Genomic DNA, 26,934 nt, shown 5'->3' with positions numbered 1-26,934 from the left:
GGTATCATTAGCCAAAGTAAATTTGGTACAATCAGGCGACGTAATAACAAAGATGTATGTGTTTTTCTGATAGAAGGAATGAATGATTCAATGGAAAGAAATGAAAAAATAAAGGGTAACTCTTGCTTAGATGTGAACAAGTAACTATTACTCCTAGTTTATCTAAATAGCAACATTTAACAATGTATTTTAATAATTTACAGCCTTTGCAAAACAGCACACTGATGTACAGTAATTCAAAAGAGATCATTAACGAACAAGCACAGAGATTACTTACATAAGAATCTATGGTGAAATTTACTGCCCTTCATTCATAAAAGTATTTCAAGCCAGACAACTGACTTTATGGAAAAAATCCTATATTATGAAGTATCTCTGTTCAGGTTGTACTTGCTTATCACTTCAATAAAAATTATGTTAAAACCCAATAAACAAACTAATCATTCAAAAGCAAAAAAAAAAAACAAAACACTCACTGCATCCGAATATGGTCCACTGGATTCCTCCATAATTTCAACATTTTCCAAACCAGGCAACAGAAGCAGAAATTTTTCTTTGGCTTGTCTTAGTATAGGTCTTTTAAAAAAGTACATAAATATGCATACCTTGAGTCAAGTAGTACTGGTGAATATCAGTTATCTACAAGAACACTTTAATTATAATTTTAAAGTGGCAAAATACACCCAGCTTAAAGACTACTTCATACTCTACAAACATAAAACTGAGAGAAATTACTGGCAACATTTAATGTTTTTTGCTAAATTCTTCCATTTCCAAATTTTCTTTATAAAAAAATTTTTCAAATTTTTCTTGCAGAAAATGTCAAGCAAAGGTAGACTATATTATTACTTTATGTAGCCAAGTGCACATCACCCAGATTTAATAACCATCAATTTCCTGACCTTTGCATTTCTTTTATTAAGGATAATTTCAAATTACTTTTTATTTTCCTAAAACCAAGAGGTTACTACTCTGAAACCCAAAAGGGTCAAATAATGTTTAATAATTAGCATGTATTCCACATAACATTTCAACTAAGAAATCCTCTGCAATAATTTCTTACAAGAAAAATTTTTTAAACTAAAAAATGAATTTACATGATCAATAGAGTAACGATGTAAGATTAGCATACTTTAACTCTTCAGGATAAACCAACGTCGTCACTTTAGCAAATGTGGCATTCCAGAACTGAGCACTCTGTTTTCGAATCTGCTTATTCTTGTGCAGAAATATTATGCATAATAATGGGGAGATCTGTTCAAGAAGTTCACTGTCGTAAGTCCCAGTGTAGCTGAAGTGTAGACAAGCAATGATTTCCCCGAGTAGCTTTTCTAACTAAGAAAAAGAAAAAGCTTATTAGGATAATACTTGAAAATGTACCACTTAAAGCAGAAAAAAATAAAAGCACAAAGCATACTAAACTAAAATACGCACATGTGACTATTTCAATTTCTAAAATTCAAATAGCCCTCGAGAACGTTCCAGGTCCGCAGAGCCGTTACGGCGAAGCAGCTGTGAACGCGTGAACTATCGCGGGGCTTGGCGAGGTGTGGGCGGTGCCCGCGAACAGCCCGTGGGCAGGCGCAGTGTGGGCGTGGGCAGGCGCAGTGTGGGCGCGGCCTGGGCTGCCTGTCTCCCCTGTGGGAGGCGGGGCAAGGGCACGGCCAAGCTAGATTGAGGGTCGTCCGGGCTTAGGAAGGGCGATGGGAGGAGGCCTGGTTGCGGGAGCAGGAACCCGGGGAAGGTTTCCGAGGCCACCAGGGTGCAGGGTGGATGGGAGGCAGGGCCTAGCCCTGGAAGCCGGGCGCTACTTAAACCGCATGTTCCCACGCCACGCCCACAGTAGGTAACCCTGTGGGTATTGCATGTATATGCGTGCTTTTCTATATGGAAAAATGTAAAAAAGATCCCTAAAATAACGCTTACTACTGAATGGGGTTAAAAGTGGTTTTTAAAACAACTTCTGGCTTTTAGTAATGAACCTTAAATAATGTTGCTGGAAGAAAATTTTTAAAAATTTAAACTTAAAATGGCTTTTTAAAAGCTCCCATCCATCACCTTCAATACATACTTTATAAGCTGACAAATTATCATGTGACTTTAAGTTTACTAATATTAGAACCTTATTTCAAGCTTATTTTCCATTAACAGAAAACTTTGTTTTCACATCAATTTTAATCGATTATTTATACAGTTGTATATATAAACAATTGAAACCAGTTACCCCCATAAAGAGATGATAGGAGTTATATGAATTTAAAGAAACATTTTTAAATCCTTCTTTTAAAAAACTATACTTTAAAAAAAGTAAAGCTTTGCTGTAAACCAGCATGATGAAAAAGTAGTCCAGAGGGTACAAATCAGTGCTTCTTAAAATGTGGCCTCCACCCTAGCCTGCTTGACTCAGTGGTTTGAGCCTGAGCCTGCTGACTGAAGGGTCCAGAGTTCAATTCCGGGCAAGGGCACATCCCTAGGTTGCGGGCTCGATCCCTAGCCCTAGTAGGGGGTGTGTAGGAGGCAGCTGATCAATGATTCTCATCATTGATGTTTCTATCAATCTCTCTCTCTCCCTCCCTCTCTGAAATCAATAAAAATATATGGAAAAAAAAAAAAAGTGTCCTCGGCCCAGCCAGCATGGCTCCGTGGTTGAGCATCAACCTATGAACCAGGAAGTCACAGTCTGATTCCCAGTCAGGGTACATGCTCAGGTTGTGGGGCTGATCCCCAGTAGGGAGGCATACAGGAGGCAGTCAATCAATGATTCTCTCTTATCATTGATGTTTTTCTCTCTCCCTCTCTGAAACCAAATACATTCTTAAAATAAATTAGCTTAATTAAATGTGGGCCTCAGACCAGCAGCATCAACATCACCTGGGAACTTGTCAGAAATGCAAACATTCTCAGGCTCCATGCAACTCCAGGGCTAAAGCCTAGAAGTTGTGTTTTAACAAGACCTCCAGGTAATTCTGCTGCAGGAGAAAGTTTGAAGGCCGCTGGTAAAAACCCTGTAGATTTCAGAACAGGGAAAGAGGTCCAGAAAACCTGATTTAATTCTAACAGGCCCAGGTCCCTAACCTGCGAACTGTGAAAATAATGTATTTCAAACAAACATACAAAATAAATAAACAAACCATCCTTTGTTTGCCATATTAAATGTCCATTAAAGTTGAAGTATGATAATTAACCCCTTTAAAAGTCAGATTTCTATTTAAGGAAGACAATTATTTAAACCCTAACATTTTCTCACCATGATGTATGTTTATGGGTAATTGTCTATTTTTTACCTTGTTGTTCATACAACTATACACTTTAGGAACTTCATCAAGCCTGTGAAGAAAAAAAGATGCAATATCATTTATATTTTAGAAAAGTTAAACTTAAAAGTATGAATGCAGCCATAAAAATAAGACATGCATGTATAGTGATATATAAAAAAAAAATGTACCCCAAGACTTTTTTTAAAAAGGCCAATTATCAAATATAAAGTATGGTATAATACTATAAGTATCAGTTATTTCTGATGAAGCTTAAGAACTATAAAAGAGATTTCCAAAAAGTTAATAGATTTGAGGCTCTAGTTTATTCTTTATAAAATCTGTTCCTAAGAGTGGGGAATCCCAAAGGGAAAGTGGGGGGAAGGTGGGAGGGAGGAGGTAATCAACCAAAGATCTTGTATGCATATATGCATAACCCATGCACACAGACAATAGGTTGCTAAAGGCCTGGGGTGGGCTGGAAGGGATCAATGGGGGAAAGGGAAGGACATATGTAATACTTTCAACAATGAAGAATTATTAAAAATAAATAAAATCTGTTCCTAAAACTTTCTCTGTGAATTTAATTATAAAATATAGATTATATTATGATTGCACAATATAAACTTGTTATAAAGAACACTGATGAATCCTTGCAACTGCTTTTAAAAAGTATATTATTTGCAATTTTTCAGATATCTTTAAGGAATTACTTGTTTCAATTAAATGTAAATTAATAAAACTTTGGGAGATAATTCAGAAATATAAATGTATATACCCTTTTAAACCAATAATTTCACTCCTAGGTCCTTATTTTGCAGGAAGTGGCAAATGTAGACAATGGCTTAAGTACAAATACATTCAACTACAACATTGTAGGTTAAGAGGGGAAAGGCTAGAAAAAAGAATATTATGTCCACTAACAGGAATATGGATAAATTTCATGAAGCCCTAGGCAGACATTAAAAAGAATGAGCTTCTAAGGCATATGGTGCAAGCAAGGTGCATATAATATATTTAATGCATACCATATACTGAATTGCAAAGTAGCATGTCAAATATGCTTTCATATACATCATACATTTAATAGGTATGCTTGTTTGTATTAACAAATCTAAAAAGATACACACTAAATGGAAAAGGGGTTAGACTAGCATATAAACTTTAAAGGGCTACCAACTCCTACCTCATATTTATGTATTATTTCAACTATCTTTTTAACAAACGCATGGTTTAATATATTTATTATCCTCTCCACTAAATTGTAAAAAATTACTATCAGCAACAAAGCTGATAAGAAAACCACCAAAGTTTGCTACCTAGATCCCAATTACCTACTTATACTTCAAAGCTATTAAGCCCAAATACTTACTTTGAGTTTTCATAAAATAATGCCAGAGGTCTTGTTAAAGTTGCAAATATTTTTCGCATCATAGAAGGCAAAGAAATATGTCCAAGTACATTGGAAAGAATGGTGGTGATTGAGTTCCCAACAGTGAGAAGAGTATCAGAATGTGCTTCCTTGAGGCTCAGAGTGTGGAAGGAATAGATGACTCTCACAATAAGTTTAAATAAAGAAGCCAATTTGCCTAGGGGCTCCTTCTTCTTTTTGGACCAATCTGAAGCTCTCTTTAGTGCTAAAATAAAATTGAATTTATTAAAAACTCAAGTACTCTGAAAAGTATCACTGTCCATCTTTATATCTAACATTTAAATGACAAATACATCTAACATACTTGCTTCGGTAGTAATACCCACAAATCTTAAAATATACATACCATTAATGGATAAATATCATCACATCTTTAAAACAAAATTAGAGAAAAAAGGAAAAAATTAATCCTTTTCTCTAAGGAAGCATTTCAAAAGTTTTATTTTATGGTCTCAGAATTTCAAAAACTAATTTGTAAGCAAGTACTAAATTATAGGATAGGTTCCCAAATTTAATCTTAACAGTCAGTTTAAAAATTAAGAAACAGCCCAGCCAGTGTGGCTCAGTCACTGAGTTTCAGCCCATGAACCAGGAAGGAGGTCATGGTTCGATTCCCGGTCAGGGCACATGCCTGGGTTGCTGGCTTGGTAGGGGGTGTGCAAGAGGCAGAGAACTGATTATTTCTCTCTCATCAATGCTTCTATCTCTATCCCTCTCCTGTCCTCTCTTTAAAATCAACAAAAAGATATTTAAAAAATAAGAAACAAAATTTTCCTTAGAAATTATTGCTTCCTGGCTCATCTATATATTTACACTAAACCCAGAAATAACACTGAACAAGTTAAGAGATCCAAAAATTCTAAGATGAAAAAAAAAAATACTTTATTGAGTTCAGAGAGGAAGGGAGAGGGAGAGATAGAAACATCAATGATGAGAATCACTGATTGGCTGCCTCCTGCATGCCCCCCCCACATTGGGGATTGAGCCCACAACCCTGCTATATGCCCTTGACCGGAATGGAACCTGGAACCCTTCAGTCCATAGGCTGATGCTCTATCCACTGAGCCAAACCAGCTAGGGCAGAATTTTTTTTTTTTTTTACAAAAGGCCTAGATTTAAAGAAAAAAATGTCTTTAAAGAAAAAAAAATGTATCTTAAAAGCACTGTCCAACTTTTCCTTTGTACCCTCCATCTCTGTTAAGGTGCCTAACCTACAAGGATAAACCCCATTCCAAAATTACCTTTGTTTTCCTCAATCCATTCTTTTACAGTAAGATGTCAGATTCAAGAGAAAACTCTAATTCAGTGCTTGTAATTAAAAATATCATGTAGTGAAGTGCAAAACAAGTGTTACTAAAAGAAAGTCAATAATCCTCCCTAGAAACAGCAGTTTCCCAGACATGAATATAAATTGGAATGTCTACCCAAAAATTCGTGGCCAGGATGTTGAGGCTGAAAAGACTGGAAACTGGTTACATACAAGATAATGATTAAACAGTAAATGTATTGAGGGTAATGGGGGCCAGGTTTCTCACTATTAGAGAAAGTGGGCAAATACAGGAAAGGGTAAGACTCAAATATCTAGAGTAGAGGTGGGAAACCTTTTTCCTGCCAAGGGCCATTTGGATATTTATAACATCATTAAAGGCCCGATGCACGAAGATTCGTGCAAGAATGGGCCTTCCCACCCCTGGCTGTAGGCACCACCTTCACTGTGGCCAGAGCCACCTTTCCGCCTTCCCACACTGCCCAAAGGCCCAGAGCAGCTGGGGTGGTGCGGAACACCTGTGTCGTCCTGCCCTGCCCCTGGCTGCTCTGCACTTGTATATTCAAATTAACCTGTCATTTTTGTTGGGTTAATTTGTATACTCACTCCTGATTGGCTGGTGGGTGTGGCAAAGGTACTGTCAATTAGCATGTTATTCTTTTATTAGTGTAGATTCTCAGGCCATACAAAACTATCAACTTAAAAATTACCTGCTATATTTGGTCCAACATTTAATTAACTCACCCCTAATGCCTTGGCAGGGCCAGACTAAACGATTTTGCAAGCCGGATGTTCCCCACCCCTTATCTAGAGAAAAAACTGTGTAGTTCACAAACACATCTATTTCTCCCACCCCTGTCCACTAAAGGGATCCAGAAACAGCGATACCATAGTGGCAATGAACAGATCTTACAGTTTGTAAATGCCATTCTCAGCTAAAGGAACCATGTTCCTTGGAAATATAAACTCACTTTGGGAATCATCCTAGTGTTTCAGGCAAAAAGCATCAATGAATGATAAACTCATGACTGTAAATTTGCTGAACAGGATATTTAAATATCTCAAAGTATTTGCCACAAAACGTTAATTTCTTAATTGCAAATATTTACTAATTTACTTTATAGTGAAAAACCTGGCAGATACCATTCTAACAAATAGTAAATGTTAACATCACCAGTAATAGGACAAACTGGCATATTGCCTGCTGACATAATGCACTAGAAAAGACTATAGTATTACTTCTGAAGTATCCTTGTAAATAAATTAGTGAAACCTGAATCTAATACTGACAAAATATCAACAAGGCCAGACTGAGGGATTCTCAAAAAGTAAATAAGCCTGTGCTCTTCACTTTTGAAGGTCACGAAAGACAAAACTCGGGAACTGTTCCACATTGAAGACTTGTCTACAACTACTTTGAAATTGTTCAGGAAAATGTATACATGGAGGGGGGAGGTGAAAATAGTAAGAAAAATACAACCATCTGTTAATTGAGCAATCTAAGTAAAGGATATAAGGTGTCAGTGAAAAATTCTTATAATGTTTCTATAAAACAAATTATTACAAAATCAGAGTTATCAAAAACCCCAAGTGATCTTGATACATATACATACTTTCTTTCAACTATTTCTACTTTTCCCCCCTCTCCTCCTCAGCTTCTGCTGGCAGATTTTAGAAATCACCCCCAGTATCCATAATTTTAAGTATCAAGAACACATCTTCTAAGGAAAGTGAAAAAGACAAACTTGTAATTGTGGATTTAATCCTAATTTTTCAGAACTAACAAAATAGGTAACATTGTGTCAACACGGGGATGCTCTGACCTGTTATATGCTAGGCACATAACATGTTTCTCTATATTACTACTTAGTAAAAACTGAAACATAAAAAACAATTCTAAAAGTAGTCTATGTTCTAGAAATATTTACACTAATTCATCAATGATAGATCTTACTAAAATTATGTTCCTACCCTTTATTCAAGAAAAGTAATAGCTCTAATTATTACTGGAAGGTTATTTTCTACATAGTATAAATATATACAGTGGAATCTCGTTTCTCAAACTTAATTCACTCCGGAAGGCTGTTCGAAAACTGAATCATTTTTTCACATTAGAAATAATGTAAATTGAACTAATTCATTCCAGACCTCCAAATGATTCTGTTTTAACCTTTCTCACATACATGTCTATTGTACTGTTTAATCTATAAACACTTTAAAAACAAAAAGAACATGACATGAAAATTTAACAAAAAGGGAAGAAAATGAACAGTAAAAAATGAAAACATAACAATAATTATAAGCAGAATAAAAAAACAACAACACATGAAAATATTCACAGCACAATATATTGAGATTTTAAGTGGTAAACTGACTCATATTCATGCATTCTCTCCTTTGTCACCTGAGAGATGCGTGACTGAGAAACGAGGTTCAACTGTATACTCATTCATGGAGACATTTAATTTCAAAGAATCAATTAGATTAAAATAGCTCATTATTAGAATGAACCAAAGCATGTAGTTTTAAAAATCATACCACTATGTTAATTGTGCAATTTTAACTAAATAAAAATGAAGTTAAATTTTTAGAATCACTTTAAATTTTCTGTAAAGCATAACCAATTAATCACTGCCATGATTTTCTATTAAACTTAATGTCAATTCAATGATTATTTCAAATCAGACTACCAAGTAAGAACATTTTTATTTTAGCAAATGTCAAAGTTTCTTGTCCAGATAATCCCTTGTACCGAATGGAATAAATAAATTCATTTGACTAGGCAATGTCTAGACAGGATATTTTTCCGAGTTATAACAAGGAGTAAAGACATTTTGTGTGCGAGAGAGAGAGAGAGAGAGAGAGAGAGAGAGAGAATGAGTGTACTTCAAAAGTGAGAGAGAGAAAGAGAGAATGAGTATATTTCAAGTGTTCCTAGCATAGTAACTGACATTGTTACACAGTATCAAAAATAGGTAAAATGAGGTGGGGAAAACCATTAGAATTTTCCATGACAACAGTTTAGACAGCCAGGTTTATAAAATATTTGAACAAATAAAGGTAAAGAAAATACTTACATTTAACTCTGGACTGAATTTTAATATTATATGGTGAGAAGTCGATGCAATCAACCACTACAGTAATAACATGAATGATCCTATCCAAGAACAACAAATTCTAGAGAAGAATAATTAAAAGTATTAAAAACTTTCAATTACTGGCATAGTTTTCAAAAACAGTAAGCACTGACAAAATTGTAAAACTTTTACTCCCATATATAATTTACAATAACACACAAGTAATAGTTTATACCATATAAGTTATGTTAAGTATAGGTTATGAATATTTCTCAGTTAACTGCTGTGTGCCATGTACTATATTTTTTTCTCAACATACAGAGAAAATAATTCAGCTTTAAGATGGCCATAAAACTCAACATATAAACGAATCAATTGGGAATGGAAGAGCTACATTTATAATTGATTTTTGATCAAATTCCTCTGGAAAATTACAAGTCTTCACTAAACCCAGAGAAAACAAACAAAAAAATTAAAAGGTTGCTAAGCTACCTCACTCTCCTTCCTTCCCCTTCTCCAATCCAACTGAAATAAAAATAAGCTCATAAAAGTATCAGAGATTTTTCTGGAAATTTATTTAAACAGGGCAGGTGTTTTGTGGAGATGTGGGGACAGGTTTCAAGAAAGACTAAAAATATAAGGAAATCCCAGCACAATGAGTCAAAGAATACCTCAATAGCTTTCTGCCCAGCTGGCGTGGCTCAGTGGTTGAGCATTGATCTATGAAACAGGAGGTCACATTGATTCCTGGTCAGGGCTGGATCCCCAGTAAGGGGTGTGTAGGAGGCAGGCAACCAATCATCACTGACATTTCTCTCTCTCTCTCCCTCTCCCATCCTCTCTCGAAAATCAATAAAAACATATTTTAAAAAATAGACTGGACTTAAAAAAAAAATAAGAAGCACAGCACAAACACATGTAGAGAAATAAAAGGAACACAAGATAAACCCCAAAGATCTAAAAACCATGATTGTTAGTCCCTCATTGTGCGGGTGTGGGTGGAGTTTTCATCAGTAAATGCCTCCACTTTCTGTATTACCTGCTGCTGCTGTATTTCTCCATCACAAAGATTTAGAGCGGGTCAACCAGGTCATTACATCTTAATAACAAGCATTACGGTAGAGTGATTGTGTGTAGATACCCGTTAGCCATCAGGGTGTGTTTTTTTAACCCAGTGTGTGTGTGGGTAGGATCAGAAAGGTCTATGTTTGGCAAACTGCGGCTCGAGAGCGACATGCGGCTCTTTGGCCCCTTGAGTATGGCTCTTCCACAAAATACCTCGGCCTGGGCGAGTCTATTTTGAAGAAGTGGCGTTAGAAGTTTAAGTTTAAAAAATTTGGCTCTCAAAAGAAATTTCAATCGTTGTACTGTTGATATTTGGCTCTGTTGACTAATGAGTTTGCCGACCACTGGAAAGGTGAACTGTTCAGAAATTCTCTGAACTGGCTGTGCGGACAAGCAGGTAATGAGTGCTGCTCTGGCATTCATCCAGGAATCACTAGCAGGAGCGGCACCGCCCATCTAACATGAGCATAGGTGCTTCATGACAAACATTACTAGCATGTTCAACTGCATAATGTTCTGGCACTGTATTTTGAATGAAATAAATTGTACATATCCAAAATAAATAAATGAAAACCCACATAAAATGGTACTCAAAAAAGACTACAGAGTACTGCGAATGCAAGAAAATTTCCTGAGATGAAGACAGTGCTTTAGATTGAAAAGGTCTATCCAGTATTTAAAAGAATAATGTAAAAAGATGCCCCAAGACACACCCTGGTGAAATGTATAAATTACAAACATTAGGGGGGGAAAAAAATCTTAAAATGTACAGAAAAAAAGGCTAACAAAAAAATTAACATCAAACTATATATTTGCAACAGAAGCGATAACAAATTAACTTTACTGCAAATTCTGTGATACAAATTACCCTGTATAAGTAACTATAACTAAAACTCAAATCTTTTTAACAAAACTTGGTAGGTGGTAAAAATAAAAATTTGTGGAATTGTAATATATCCATCTCTTCATTTTCTGGGCTAGAATCTTAACATCTACAGGATGTTAACTCTTCAAATCTGACCGATTTGAGTAGTATGTATCTAAAAGAAATAGGATAGAGCCCAGCTGACGTGGCTCAGTGGTTGAGCGTTCTACCTATGAACCAGGAGGTCATGCTTCGATTCCCGGTCAGGGCACATGCCCGGGTTGTGGGCTTAATCTCCAGTGTGGGACATGCAGGAGGCAGCTGATCAATGATTTTCTTTCATCACTGATGTTTCTATCTCTCTCTCCCTCTCTGAAATCAATAAAAACATATTAAAAAACAATAAAAAGATAAAATAGAATATATATGTTTATATATATATATAAATATATATAAAAATATGTAAAGTATAAAGCCTGATTAAAATGTTAGTAAAGCCCTAGCCCGTTTAACTCAGTGCATAGAGCGTCGGCCTGTGGACTGAAGGGTCCTGGATTCGATTCCGGTCAAGTGCACATGCCTGGGTCGTGGGCTCAAGTCCCAGTAGGGGGCCTGCAGGAGACAGCCAATCAATGATTCTCTCTCATCATTGATGTTTCTATTTCTCTTTATCCCTCTCCATTCCTCTCTGAAATCAATAAAGACATATTTAAAAAATAATAAATAAAATGTTAGTAAAGGGAAAAACAAAATGAAAATGATGTAAAGTAAAAGAACATATACTCTATTTCTAATTATATAAGAATTTATACTTTATTAAAACACAGATCCCATCTCTACTTATATGCTATGTAAGACACAGAAAGGTTAAATAAACTGATAAATATATACAAAGAAAACCCCAAATCCAACCTGGAGAATATCATGCTAAATGAAGTCAGTCAGTCAGAGAAAGATAAGTATCACATGATCTCACTCATATCTGGAATCTAATTAACAGAAGAAATAGATGAACGGAGTGGATCCAGAGACATGGAAATAATCCTTTAAATTAAAAAAAGGTTAGGATCAGGATAAACTCACCGAAAAGTCTTTATCTTCCAAACTGACCATTATCTTGGAAGAAAGCTCCTCACAGCACAAATTCTCTTCTGCAGTTGCCACCAAAGCAGCACAGCGGGCAAATGCTCTATATAATTCTGACCAAGTTCTAAGTAAGGTCTTCATGGTGGCCTAACAATAACATTAAAAACAAAACAAAAACAAACACACACACCAAAAAATTAAGTGTTTTATTTACATGTCAAATACCTAATAGAATACATCATTAACATTTAAAAAAATACTAACATTAAAAGTGTTATAGAAGAAACAAGCCATCCACCAACAAAGCTCTAATGGGAGAGCTGTAATAATGCCACAATACCAACAGTTATCAAGTGTTAAAATGAAGTTATCTCTTCTCCATTTTCCTTTCTTCCATACTGATTAAGTCAGAAAAAAGTCTTGATACAATTACTGAGAATTCATTAAAAAGGATAAAATATTTTCAGAAAAATGCAAATTCCTTAGGTAAAAATTTGACATTGCCTTACCCCTGGAATTTTCTGTGCTGAAAAAATGTGATTTATTGGTAGAGTCAATGCACCATAGATGGCACTAAAATTATGTTCTAAGGCATCACCTTGGTTCACTTCATTGGTCTGAAACAAGAAAAATTATAAAGAAATTAGACAGATCATGTAATTTTAGTGTGATAATTATTAATATCATACAATATGTAGTGAATAGAATTGTGACCCCCAATGTTCAGATGTTCATGAGATGGTAAACTCCTCACACCGTAACCGAATGTGATCTTATTTGGAAACAGGGTCTTTGCAGATATAATAAAAATTTTTAAAGTCAAATGGTCCCCTCATAAGAGGGAATTTAGACAGAGAAGATATAAAGAAGAATGCCATATGAAAATGAAGGTTGAGATTGGAGTAATGCATATATAAGTCAAGGAACATCAAGAATTGTCAGTGACCACAGGAAGCTATGAGAGAGCCATGAAACAGATTCTCCCTCAAGAGGTCCAGAGAAACCTGCCAAACACCTTGATTTTGAACTTCTGACCTTCAGAGCTATAAGGGAATAAATTGCTGTTGATTCAAGCTATCAATTTGTGGTATAATTTGTTACAGCAACTCTGAGAAACAATGCACTATGTTTCAAGTCCTAAAAAGGAATCCCAGAGATGACTCCAAAATCGTTTATGGTACTACACACTGAAGGTAGCATTCTGGAAAGGACTTAAAAAACAGGGCCTTGCAGTCCTACAAACACTGGGAAAATATTTAAAAACGTGCACCTATTTTCTTCCAGAAGAATGTGTTTAATGATGTGCTGGCTTGAGTAGCCAAAATAAAGGCTATTGCAGTCTCACTTAATAAATTCTTTGGAGTCATCACTTCATTTGAGAGTTATGGTGAAATATTTCCCGAAGAATAATTTTTAAAGATTGTAAGGACTAATCAACTCTCAACAGATTACTGAGTTAGGTACTACTATATGGCTTCACTAACATGGCTTGATCATGAGAATCCTAACATACAGTCTAGTCAAGATGAGTTATTATTCCCCAAAATACAAATACTGAAAGAACTCAAGATATACACATGAAAATTTGTATCATATGTGAGTGTTCTGGCGTTAGAAGCTCTATTGGAGAAAATGAACTGGATTAGTCCCCCTTAAATTAGACTTTATTGAACAATAAGGCAGAAATGCAATGAAATCAAGTAATCTTAAAAGTAGAAAATGAACCAATCATAGGAAAAAATATTTAATACCTTCTATTCAAATGCAAGCTTCTATTCATTTATTCAAATGCTCTAACAAGAAAAAAAAATTCCTTAAATCTTGGGGGAAACATAAATATGTAGCAGACTTTTATCATACCTGATTAATCAATTCGGTTAATGGAATGACTATAATACTCCACATTCTCCAGAGATGCTCCTTGTTTTCCAACTGTTTTGCATTTTGATCAATAACATTTAAAACAGAGTCACTGAAAGCTAGTGGTGAAGTTGGACCAGAAAGAACACAACCTACAAGTGTTTCCAGGTTAAGAAAAAACCTGAAGAGAAAATTTTGAACCATGAAATAAACTGTACGTTTTCCCAAAATACATTACACTGCAACACAATTCTAAAAATAACTAACACAAAAATAAGAAATGAATTCCAAATCTTGTTTTTTGACAAAATTTATTATATATTGTTAACCCAGAGAATCTTATTCATAACAAAGCCACCTTTCTAAGATAAACAAAGATTCTTTTCAGCCCTGCCAGCGTAGCTCAGTGGTTGAGCAATGACCTATGAACCACGAAGTCACTGTTGGATTCCCGGTCAGGGCACATGCCCAGGTTGCAGGCTCAATCCCCCGGGGGGACAGGGAGAGATTGTGAGGGGACGGTACAGGAGGCAGCCGATCAATGATTCTCTCTCATCACTGATTTTCTATCTTTCTCTCACTCTCCTTTACTCTTTGAAATCAATAAAAAAAAAAAAAATCTATATATTTTTTAAAATAGTATTTTCAATTTAAATTACCTTTCATCTTCTACACCATATCCCAAGAGATTGTTGAAAATTAATTGAATTAAGAATAAAGCAGGCGTTCCCTGAAGAAAGATGAGAGATTGCAGTCAATCTTCTTTTTATAAAGAGTAAAATCTTCTTGTTACACTTGTTTTCTACAATTATGTGAAACATGATCCTTTTAAGGTTAACAAAATTTAACTTATGACATATATAAAAAAAAACGTAAAAATGTATTTGAATAAATTGACCAAAGAATCAAGCTCTTTATTATTTTAATCACAGCTGTTCTATGCACAATGAGAAATGGTGACAGATTCCAGACATAAAAATTGTTAACTTAAAACTTGCTGGCCCAACAATACTTATATTCTGCTGATATTAAGTACACCTTTCACAATTTAGCCAATGTTACTAAACTTGCAAAATTTGTAACGGTAACCAACACTATTATTATGTACAAGCAAATAGAAGAAAACTTTCCTTCTGAAACCCCTTTTTAATCCCATAAAATAGTTCCCTTAATAGTGGCATACTTAATTTTTTACATTATTACTCTATCAATTTTTTCTTTAACCGAATCAGCAAATCCAATTTTCTCAAAATTTTACAACTTAAGCCTCACTATTTGAAGAAAGGGAAATCATGGAACTTTTCTTTTTGGCTCATTTTAATCACATAATAACATTTAAGATACTTGCATTAAGAATATCCATATTAGCAACCTGATATGCTGGTGAACCTAATACTTTCTGAGGAAGTCCTTTAATTGTAATTTCCATGAGAACCTAAGAAAGACAAAGATTTTATTATAAGTGATCCATATAGTACTTTATATAGTAAAGATCTACAATAGTATTAACTCTATTTTTAATTGAACAATTTGTTATGATACTTTCATTAAATATATTGTCATAATGTTGCACTAGTTTAAAAAGTTCAAATGCAGAAATATAAAAACTAAAATGACAAAGTCCTTCTTTATTTCCAGGGATAACTAATATGAGTTTAGAGTTTATTTTTCTAGACCACCTAAATTTCCATATATGTAAGTATACCAAGAAACATCTTCTACATGTGGCTGTCATACTCTTTTATACCATTATACAAGTGATATTTTACTAAGATACTATGACCTTCATCTGACTTTGTGGAGTTTTCACATCAATATACGTAGACACACGTCTAACTGCTATATGAACATACATAATTTATGCAAACATTTTTTCTAGTAATGGCTCTTTAGGCTATTTCTAGCTTTTTATATTACAAAAAGAAATTCTTCAATGAATTATGTACTCACTAGTACCAGAAGCAAGTATGTATTTCTAAGAATTCCTAACTAAAAGCTGAATCTAAGACATGCCTCTCAAATGTGAGAACCTAGCAAACTGTTGACCCAAAATATCACTATACTGATATTAACATGAACTATATAACAAAAGTGACATAACAAAAAGGAAAACTGTTGTTAGTGAAAATACGGTTCACATATACTCATTTGAAGCAGATACTAATGATAATAATAAATAGCATTTGTTAACTCATTTACTTTGTTCCTAGAGTATTGTACACATATCAACCCATTCTGTGAGAACACTGCATTCTTTCTTAACAGAGACAAGAAAAATAGGTCAATTGCCCTACTTCATTCAGCTAGTAAATAGGCTGAGATTCAACCTAGCCAGCTCCAGAGCCCTTGCTATTAACCATTATGCTTGACTGCCATACTAGGTATTATCACAACACATACAGGAAACAGACTCAGATTTTATGTAAGGGTATTGTTTGCGCCATCTGCAGCTTATTTGGGGAGATTCACTACTATAAAAAGTATATCTAATTAGTTTTTTTCCTACTCTCCTATATACAAGAGATGTTTACTATCAATGTCATTATGTTGATTAAAGAGATTTCATTTAATGCGCTGGCCAGTGTGGCTCAGTTGGTTGGAGCATCGTCCCATACATTGAAAGGTGGCGGGTTCGAATCCCAGTAAGGGCTCGAACCAGAGTTTCGGTTTCGATCTCCCAGGCCTATGTGGGAGGCAACCAATTGATATTTCTCTCTCACATTGATGTTTTCTCTCTCTGTTCGTGCGTGTCTCTCTCTCCCTCTCCCTAAAATCAACGAAAAACATATGCTTGGGTGAGGACTTAAAAAAAAAAAGGTTCATTTAAAACGCAAAAGATCCATAATAAGATTATTACATTTTCTTAAGTGTACAAGTAACAATTAGTGGAGCTTTGCAATCTTTTTTAAAAAAAATATATTTTATTGATTTTTTACAGAAAGGAAGGGAGAGGAATAGAGTTAGAAACATCAATGAGAGAGAAACACTGATCAGCTGCTTCCTGCACACCCCCCACTAGGGATGTGCTCACAACCAAGGTACATGCCCTTGACTGGAATCAAATCTGGGACCCTTCAGTCCGAAGGCCGAAGCTCTATCCACTGAGCCAAACCGGTTAGGGAGAGCTTAGCAATTTTGTCATAATATTAGTGTTCTTCCAAGTTTCTTTAGTTCAAGTTTCATGTCCTTTACCTAATTTTCTCTCTGTAGCTTATCCTTCTTCTCATCATAATGAAAGATTTTTATAGTTGACATTATAGCCATTACTTTGTTTTGAAATGACTATTAAGTCAATGGAATAGCATTTATTACATGGCCAAACTCATGATTAATACTTGATACGTTTTCCCAAATCCTGATCTGCAATATAAAATTCAATTTCAAAGAGTGGTTTTTAAATACCAGCATATAGGTATTGTACTTACCAGTGTTTTTGATACAGGAAATACTTCCGATTTCACTATGGTTTGCAAAGATTTTAATAAGAGGGTCAAAACCTCAGAACCTGGTCTCTCTTTTTTGTTACCTATGAACAAGTAAAAGCATGAATGTACTTCTAAACAATTACTAGAGGCCCGGTACATGGATTTGTACAGCAGTGGGGTCCCTCAGCTTGGCCTGCAGAGATTGGGCTGAAACTGGCACACCACCTGCCGCTACCACTCATCCCAGTCCCTCTGCGCCCGCCACAGGCTTGCCCATTGGAAGAGCCTCGTGCCACCACAGCAGCACTCGCCAGCCATGGGCCCTGCATCTGGCCCCTGTCAGTCAGCTGAGCGGTGCTTCCACTGTGGGAACACACTGACCACCAGAGGGCAGCTCCTGTGCTGAGCATCTGCCCCCTGGTGGTCAGTGCACGTCATAGTGACCAGTCGTTGGGTCACTTAGGCTTTTATATATAGACTATAGAGGCCCGATGCATGAAAATTTGTGCAAGAGTAGGCCTTTCTTCCCCTGGCTGCCAGCACTGGCTTCCCTCTGGCACCCGGGACCCGGGCTTCCCTCCTCCGGCTGCCCGCAGGCACCTGGGACTGGGCTGGCTTCCCTTTGCCCCGGTTTTGTCAGGAAGGACATCTGGAAGACATCCATTTAATTAGCATATTACCTTTCTTTAAAAAAATATATTTTATTGATTTTTTTACAGAGAGGAAGGGAGAGGGATAGAGAGTTAGAAACACCGATGAGAAAGAAACATCAATCAGCTGCCTCCTGCACACCCACTACTGGGGATGTGCCCGCAACCAAGGTACATGCCCTTTGACCGGAATCGAATCTAGGACCTTTCAGTCCGCAGGCTGACGCTCTATCCACTGAGCCAAACCGGTTTCGGCGCATATTACCTTTTTATTATTATAGATAGATAAGATAGATAGATTGATTTTCAGGGGTAAAAATATACATTTAAGAGAGCTATGAAAATTAATTTTTTACTAAATCCAAAAAATGCTTTGTGCTCTGGCCAGTGTAGTTCAGCTGGTTGAGCGTTGTCCTATGCATCTAGGTCACCTGTTTGGTTCTCTGTCAGGACACATGCCCAGGTGGCGGCTGTGCAGGAACCAGCCAATCAATCTTGCTCTCTCACCCATCTTTTTCTCTCTCCCCCTCTCTTCCTTCCTCTCTCTCTAAAATCATTGAAAACATATATATAAAGTGATTTGTTAAAAACTAAAGTCTGGAAGCTATAGTTCAAAAAATTATTTTAAAATAAATTTAATATATAAAAGCAAAATAATTCACTGAGTGCTATAAAAATCATTTGATCAGTATTATGGTGCTTACCTGATTCAATAACTAACTTCACCAAGTTAATTAGCTCTTTCCAAATAGCACTGACAACTGCATCTGACAAAATAAAACGTAAAGTACTTTAGAACAAAGTAGGTATGACGATAATGGCACTCCTCTCATCCTTATACTAAAGAAATTAAGCAATACTTAATTTAGAATGTAATTTTCCTTCTAATATTCAACTTTATAATTAATCAGTTTATAAAAACACTATCACCTTATTTTTGTTAAAGCAAGAAATGTGGTTGGTTGGTGTGTTTTTTTAAGGACTGTACCATCTTAACACGGGGCCATGTAACTATAGTTAATTCTTTTTTTTTTCCCCTTCACCTGTATTTTCTGTATTCAATATCTTAAACTTTTGAGACAACAAAAAACAAAAATCAGAATACCTAAAAACCAATAGAAAAAATTTCCCAAGCCAATTAAATAGCAAACTATTTTATTTATGAAATTTCTTCTCTTTATTTGATAGGCTATTGAACAAAGGAGTTCAGGTGTAGATGATGGTACAATAGAGTCTGAGCATGATTCATGGCTCTACCATTTTGTGTGACTTTGCACAGGTTATTTACTTACAGAACAATGGAATTTTCTCATCTGCAAAAGTGATAACACAAAAGATTGTTGTGTGGATTAAATGAACTATATCTTACAACATAATCTAGATCAGTGGTCGGCAAACTCATTAGTCAACAGAGCCAAATATCAACAATACAATGATAGAAATTTCTTTTGAGATCCGAAAACCAACTTCTGCGCATGGACCACAAAGTTTCAATCACACTGTACATGCGCGCCCGCTCGTGATATTTTGTGGAAGAGCCACACTCAAGGGGCCAAAGAGCCACACGTGGTTCGCAAGCCACAGTTTGCCAACCAATGATCTAGATAATAGGTGACACTATATAACTATTAGCTATTTTATTTGCTTTCTGAACAAATAATTTGAAAAACTTCTCTTAAATAGTTACCAGAAGCATCTTTTCCAACTGCAACAAAGCTATCATGAACAGCAGTGATAAGTGTATTTGCATATTTGGAAAAAAAAGAAGAGTTGCTGATTAACGGATATTCGAGAGGCTCTAGAACAAAAAAAGAGACAACTGTGTAAAACCACTTTATGAAATAAACTTCTCAATATAAAATTTTAGGTGATCTGACATGTTTTCTATTTAAAAAGCTTATACTTATTTCATAATTACAAAATTATTTTTATTAACTGTATTTTAATTCTAAATTCCAAATTATACACAAATAATATTTACAAATAACCTCTACCTGAATTTTTTTTTTTTCTTTTTGTTAATCCTCACCCGAGGATAATTTTCCATTGATTTTTTTAGGGAGAGTGTAAGAGAGGGAAAGACAGAGAGAAACATCGATGTGAAAGAAACACATAGATTGGTTGCCTCCTGCACAAGCCTTGACCAGGGGCCAGGCCAGGGAGAAGCGTGTAACCAAGATACCCTTGACCGGAATCAAATCTGGGACCCTTCAGTCCCCAAGCCGATGCTCTATCCACTGACTCAAACCAGCTAGGGCACATCTACCTGAATTTTAACCTTTTGCACTCGGATGTCGAGTGTGACTCGATACGGTTAGCATCGGTAGCAGCTCGTATGTCGAGCCACACTCGACACGTAGTTTCACCGCGGGGGGCGAAGGGGGACTTTTGTCTATTTTTCCAGTATCTTTTCTTGTTTCATTAGCATGAAAGGACAAGTAAAATGTAAATGCCGTCTCAACTGATGCCAAAAAAAAAAAAAATGAAAACCGGATAATGCATGTGAAATTTATTAGGAAACTAGTACATGATCTTGGAGAATTCAGAGATGGTACACTAACTTCCAGGGGTAGATTATTATCCACTAACTTAGAGTAACGTTTAGATGGAAAGCTCCATATAACCACACCTCACCCTAACAAAAAACACAAAGATTGTGTTGTTTGTTCTAACAGAAAAATCAAAGGAGGAAGAAGAGAGACGATTTATATTTGCGAAACATGTGAATGTAAACCAGGTCTTCATGTGGGTGAATGTTTCAAAAAATATCACACCATGAAAAATTATAGAGGTTAAAATTACTCTTTGAATGTATCAATAATTTGAAATATTAAAAAAATCCAAATAAATAAGTTTGTATGAAAAGAAACTCCAGTTTTTTATTCTACTGCCGCGCTTTGTAAAATCTGGGGTATTTAAAAAATTAAACCCTGAGTAGGATAAAGGAATCGAGAAAAAAGCAAGCAAGTGCAAAGGGTTAATGCTACTGGTAGACAGACTCATTTAAGCTTTTTAAAAGTCACATGTTTAAAAAAATATGAACTAAGAAACTTCAAGCTCATTTCTAAAATCATTCCAGTAATAATCAAATCACCTCCAATTAACTGTGTTCTATACTGTTTTAATAACTGAAATTATTTTTAAAGCAAATACCTAAGCTCAGTACAAGTTTGTTTTGCTTAGCAAAACTTAAAACTTCTGGACCCAACAGAAAATGAAGTAACATTTCAAGTCCTAAAAGTTGAATAGATGGGATTGTGGCCATTACACCAAAATTCGAACTCAAGTTCATCCGGGTGGTTACCGAGGCTCCATATGGGGAAGCACCTTTAAAGAAAAAAAAAAAAGAAAAAAAAAAGTTACGTAAGCTTAAATTATCTACCCAAATGAATATATTGTTTACTTGCTTACAATGAAATGTACCTTCAAATGTAAACAGTGTGTTTCTCAAATAAGAGTTAAAAGTTTTTGTTTAAAACCCACAGAATTCCAATTAAATATTAAGTTAAGAACAAGATTATTTGTTACACACCATTTAAATGAATATAATTCTCAGGCATTAATCCATACCCTGAATTATCACTATTCACGCATTCCTTAAACTTAAGTATAAAGTTTTGGCTCAGAACAGCTAATAGAAAGTAATAACAGGAAATAACTGTTTTTCATGGTGTACATGCTAAGCCACATTTCTTACATCTCTTAAGATGTTGTTTTTAATAATGTCCCTAAAAATACTGGCTCTGAAACCAACACAATTATCTGTAATGTACCTCACATAATGTACTGGGAAAAAGTTGATCTTTTCCAACTACAACAATGCAATTATTGCAGTAAACATTAACAATCGAGAATATATAATGGTCGTTGTGATGGGGGACCAAAATTATAAAGTCCTTTCATTTCATGTGAATAACAGTGAACAAAGCCTTCAGCCAAAGCATTTTTTTTTAAAGATAAAAACAAGTATGACTATCTCTTACCTTTGTGTTGAGGGGTCATAGGACTTAAGCCTGGAGAAGTAGCTAGTCGAGATGAACTGCCCTGAGGTGAAGCATTAGCATCAATGCTTATTGTGCTTTGAATTAGAGGCACACAAACCTATTAGGGTAATAATAAAAAAAAAGGAAATGGTATTTGTAAACTGCATAGTTTCCTTTTCTTTTTTTAAAAAAAAGCCTTGTATAATACAGTTGATTTTCTTTAAGAAGCAGTATAAATTCTCTTAATATGTTGAATTTTATGAGCTATTTCAATACACAGGCAAAAAACTGAAATTTGGACAAGTGAAAACTTTTAACAAACTGTATTTACCCCTAGATGCATACTATCTATAAATTTCAGTTCTAAATTCCAAATTATACACAAATAATTTTTGCAAATAATATCTACCTGAGCTTTAATGCTACTGGCAGACAGACTCATTTTAAGCTTTTTTAAAACCTGCTAAAATATATGAACTAAGACAACTTCAAACTCATTTCTAAGATCATTCCATACCAGTCAAATCTAGCCAATGAGAATAAATTATGCCAATGAATGTGGACAACTGGATAAGCTTAGCCTAATAGGAATTTTACAACGGCAAAATTTCAAAAAAATTACGGTCCCAATTATGTAATACTATCAATGTCCAATTTTAATTAGTTAATCTTCCACCAAGTTTAAAAGCCTTTATATTAAATTTTATTTATTTATTTATTTAAAATACATTTTTATTGATTTTTTTACAGAGAAGGAGAGAGAAGGATAGTTAGAAACATCGATGAGAAACATCAATCAGCTGCCTCCTGCACACCCCCTACTGGGTATATGCCCGCAACCAAGGTACATGCCCTTGACCGGAATCAAACCTGGGACCCTTGGGTCCACAGGCCGACACTCTATCCACTGAGCCAAACCGGTTAGGGCTATATTAAATTTTAATGTGTTAAAAATTTCAAGTATATTTAAAGTCTCCCTTTCTAAGAATATACTCACTGCTTATTAGATATTTACATAGACCAGAAGACAAGGACTTACAGATCCAAAATAAAATATACTGAAAATCCAAGATAAGCAATAAAAAAGATAAAAGCTATTGCACCTGTCCTGTTTTATACTTAACCAAAAAAAAAAAATTTCAGGCCCTGGGCAGGTAGCTCAGTTGGTTAGAGCATCGTCCCCTTACAACAAAGGCTGTGCATTCTCTCCCCAGTCAAAGCACATATAAGAATCGACCAATGAATGCATAAAATAAGTGGAACAACAAATCAATGTCTGTCTCTCTCTCTCTCTCTCTCTCTCTCTCTCAAATCAATAAAAAATTTTTAGAAAAAATTCAGAAACCAAGGATGGGATTAACTGCAAAAACAAAGAGGTACAGATAAGATTAAGCCTGGGTCTAAATGCCCAGAGGATATCAATAGCTAAAGAAATTTGTAAAATCATTTCAACAATATTGAAAACCTATGATGGGATTTAAAAGATTAGTTATCACTATGTAGCCTGAAAAGAGAAACAAAAATAAGAATTAATCCAATTTTGTTATCTACCCAATATAGCATTTGATTTCTATTTTAGTAATATTGAATCTACTCTCAGTTATATTCTATGTCCTCTGAAATTCCTTTTTAAAAATATTCATGTCTCTAAAAAAATAGGTATTTGAGTGTTTGCTAATTAAAAGGGCTTATCCTTTAAGGGAAATGAACTCAAGTCTGTCAAGACTAAAGATCTTCTATATATTGTGGTCTGCTAACACAGCAAAAGTAACACTGAAAGATTAAAGAACACATTAATAAAGAACACACAAAATATTATAATCAATACTTAGAACATTACCTGTTCAAAATTAGCAGGAAGATGAGGTCCAAGTCTCATTAGTAAATACCACCAGACTTCTAGTTTTGTTAGAGCTAGAGCTTCTGTTCGCACATGGATGGAACTCAAAGGCTGCATTAACAACTTTAGTCTTTTCGCACTACATAGTATTTCTTAAAAGAAAATGAAATAAGCACCCAGGTAAAAACATTTAAGAGCAAAAGATTACATTTTAAGAATGAATATGCAATAGTCCTCTTTTTTTGTTTTTACCATATCAAGGGAATAAATTCTTTTAAAAATTTTTTACTCAACAGGTGTGTTCCTGTTTCACCCAAAGTTTTCCCCTGACAAACTCCAGTACACCTAGACAACAATAGTTAGGAAGGCAATGACAAAAAAAGGAGTATTATTTATTAAATACTGAGGGCCAGGGGTGATTTTGCAATCAAGCGACATTTGTCAATGTCTAAATTATTTTTGGTTGTTACAACTTGAGAAGCAAGGCTATGGAGAACACTACTGGCATCTAGTGAGGTGCATTCAGAAATGCTGCTAAACTTCCTACAATACAGAGCAGTCCTCCACAACGAACTGTCTAGCCCAATATTCCAAAACGTTGAGAAACTGTCCAAGCTGCTTTGTATTCTTGTCATCTCCACTTTACAGGTTAAAAAATAGAAGCTTACTGCCTGGCTGGTGTGGCACAGTGGTTGAACATCGACCCATGAACCAGATCACAGTTCAATTCTCGGTCAGGGCACATGCCAGGGTTTGGGGCTCAATCCCCAGTAGGGGATGTGCAGGAGGCAGATGACTGATGACTATCTCTCATCACTGATGTTTCTATCTCTCTCTCCTCTCTCTCTAAAATCAATAAAAATGTATTTTTAAAAATAGAGGCATTTTTTACCTTCTGTCAAAAATAGATATATTTAAATTTTGCTAGTAATTTATTTTATCAAACATTATAACCGTTTTTGCCATTAGATTTTGGAAACCTACATCTACATTAATAATAATTACATATTAAAATTCAGCATAAAAATGAAATTCTTTAAGCAAAATATTTACATCAGAAGTGTAGTGTGTATGACTGGGAATACATAAAAAGACAGTCTGCGCTAAAGTAACTTACCAAAAAGACTTAAAAAGGACTTTGAAGTAAGAAAGTAAGTCAGATAACTGTGAGGACAAATCCTCTACTTATGAGGAGCTCAAAAAAAAAAAAAATACCCTGTAGCAGAGATTGCCAACTGCGTTATAATAATCCATTTTCTTTTAGTTACAAGACCTGTGTTCATTCATAAGTGATGGCTGCCTAATTTTGACTTCTTTATCTAGTCTCCTGTTTAGCCATTCTACCCAATGATACTTAAGTGGTGATAAATGTGGATTTCTAGAATGCTCAATTCAGATAACCAGCTCAGCCGAGAAGTTCATTTCTGCTCTCTGCCTTCCCTTTTTCCTATAGTCTGCAACTAAGGCATACTGAAGATGACAGAAAAGAAAGTCAAGCACCTGATTCGTTGACTGCCTAGACCCATAATACAAGTCATAGACTCTCTAGCTCTAGACTTACTTCATCTTCTTTAAACCCCTCCTATTTTATGCTGTAACATTCAACCATTTATAATTCCAACAGATTTGGTCGTGAATATTATCTCATGCTAATAGTTCATAAGCAACAAAAAAAGAAAGTGACATTTCTAATTAAAAATGGTGCCTGGCAATGCACTTTTACCAACATTTTCAATAAAAGTAATGACAGTTAATGCAAATAATCCTATCTAATAGAGTAATATACAAATTTACCATCACTCCAACATACAAGATGGCCGTCCCCACATGGTCAAAGATGGCTGCCCCCATGTGGACACAAGATGGCACCACAAGATAGCCAGCAAAGGGGGGGGGGCAGTTGGGAGGGACCAGGCCTGCAGGGGAGGGCAGTTAGGGGTGACCATGCCGGTAGAAGAGGGAAGTTGGGGGCAACCGGGCCTACAGGGAAGGGCACTTGCGGGGGGACCAGGCCTGCAAGGGAGAGCAGTTGGGGGCGACCAGGCCGCCAGGAGAGGGCGGAGTGACCAGGCATGCAGGGGAGAGAAGATGGAGTGACCAGGCCTGCAGGGGAGGGCAGTTAGGGGTGACCATGCCGGTAGAAGAGGGAAGTTGGGGGCAACCGGGCCTACAGGGAAGGGCACTTGCGGGGGGACCAGGCCTGCAAGGGAGAGCAGTTGGGGGCGACCAGGCCGCCAGGAGAGGGCAGTTGGGGGGACCAGGCCTGCAGGGGAGAGAAGATGGAGTGACCAGGCCTGCAGGGGAAGGCAGTTGGGGGGACCAGGCCTGCAGGGGAAGGCAGTTGTGGGGGACCAGGCCTACATGGGAGGGCAGTTGGAGGTGACCAGGCTTGCAGGGAGGGGAGTTTGGGGGCGACCAGATTGGCAGGGGAAGGCAGTTAGGGGCAATCGGGCCGGCAAGGGAGCAGTGAGGTATCTATCAGGCTGGCAGGGGAGTGGTTAGGGGGTGATCAGGCTGGCAGGCAGAAGCTGTTAGGGGCAATCAGGCAGGCAGGCAGGCAAGTGGTTGGGAGCCAGCAGTCCTGGATTGTGAGAGGGATGTCCAACTTTCGTTTAGGCCCAATCCCACCAGGATTGGACATCCCTCGCAGGGTCCCAGATTGGAGAGGGTGCAGACTGGGCTGAGGGACACACACCCCCAACCCCGGTGCACAAATTTCGTGCACCGGGCCTCTAGTCACTTTATAAAACACATTAGAAGAGAAAGGAATTAATGGTCTTTGGTAGAAAAAAAAATATATAGGATGAAATCCACATTACTTAGTAGATCTGGCAATATACAGTATTTATTATACTGAATATTAATTACCCAGTAAGTAGGTACTAATACTGATCCACCTTTGGACTAAACATTCTTTCTCATCTATACCTACATATCTATCTATATCTATATATGTACCTATATCTCTATCTATCTATCTCAAACACCTTCTATATCTAGCCATCCATCTATATCAAACACCTTCACTAGGATAATAGGATGTTAAGTTTAAGGTAAATCAAAAGGAAACACTTACATCCTATATAATAAAAGCCTAATATGCAAAGTGACCGAACAGCGGAACAACAAG

General features: G+C 36.1%; 1 protein-coding gene across 1 annotated transcript in view; it reads right to left on the bottom strand.

Annotated features, from left to right (window-relative positions):
* RIF1 (replication timing regulatory factor 1) overlaps positions 1-26,934 on the bottom strand; it is a 65,727-nt gene that overhangs the window by 18,119 nt on the left and 20,674 nt on the right. The window contains exons 9-24 of the mRNA XM_028141239.2: positions 23,805-23,956; positions 21,965-22,082; positions 21,135-21,308; positions 19,669-19,779; positions 18,686-18,748; positions 17,332-17,432; positions 15,255-15,341; positions 14,566-14,636; positions 13,907-14,087; positions 12,556-12,663; positions 12,044-12,193; positions 9,031-9,130; positions 4,627-4,891; positions 3,285-3,327; positions 1,133-1,335; positions 477-576 (exon numbers count right to left, since the gene is read on the bottom strand). Of these exons, the coding sequence (XP_027997040.2) occupies positions 477-576; positions 1,133-1,335; positions 3,285-3,327; positions 4,627-4,891; positions 9,031-9,130; positions 12,044-12,193; positions 12,556-12,663; positions 13,907-14,087; positions 14,566-14,636; positions 15,255-15,341; positions 17,332-17,432; positions 18,686-18,748; positions 19,669-19,779; positions 21,135-21,308; positions 21,965-22,082; positions 23,805-23,956 (2,027 nt within the window). The remainder of the gene's footprint in view (positions 1-476; positions 577-1,132; positions 1,336-3,284; positions 3,328-4,626; positions 4,892-9,030; positions 9,131-12,043; positions 12,194-12,555; positions 12,664-13,906; positions 14,088-14,565; positions 14,637-15,254; positions 15,342-17,331; positions 17,433-18,685; positions 18,749-19,668; positions 19,780-21,134; positions 21,309-21,964; positions 22,083-23,804; positions 23,957-26,934) is intronic.

This window comes from Eptesicus fuscus, chromosome 11 (assembly GCF_027574615.1).
Source record: "Eptesicus fuscus isolate TK198812 chromosome 11, DD_ASM_mEF_20220401, whole genome shotgun sequence".
Lineage (NCBI taxonomy): Eukaryota > Metazoa > Chordata > Mammalia > Chiroptera > Vespertilionidae > Eptesicus > Eptesicus fuscus.
The sequence above is the reverse complement of the archived record's forward strand: the minus strand, read 5'-3'. Positions and strand labels throughout refer to the sequence as shown.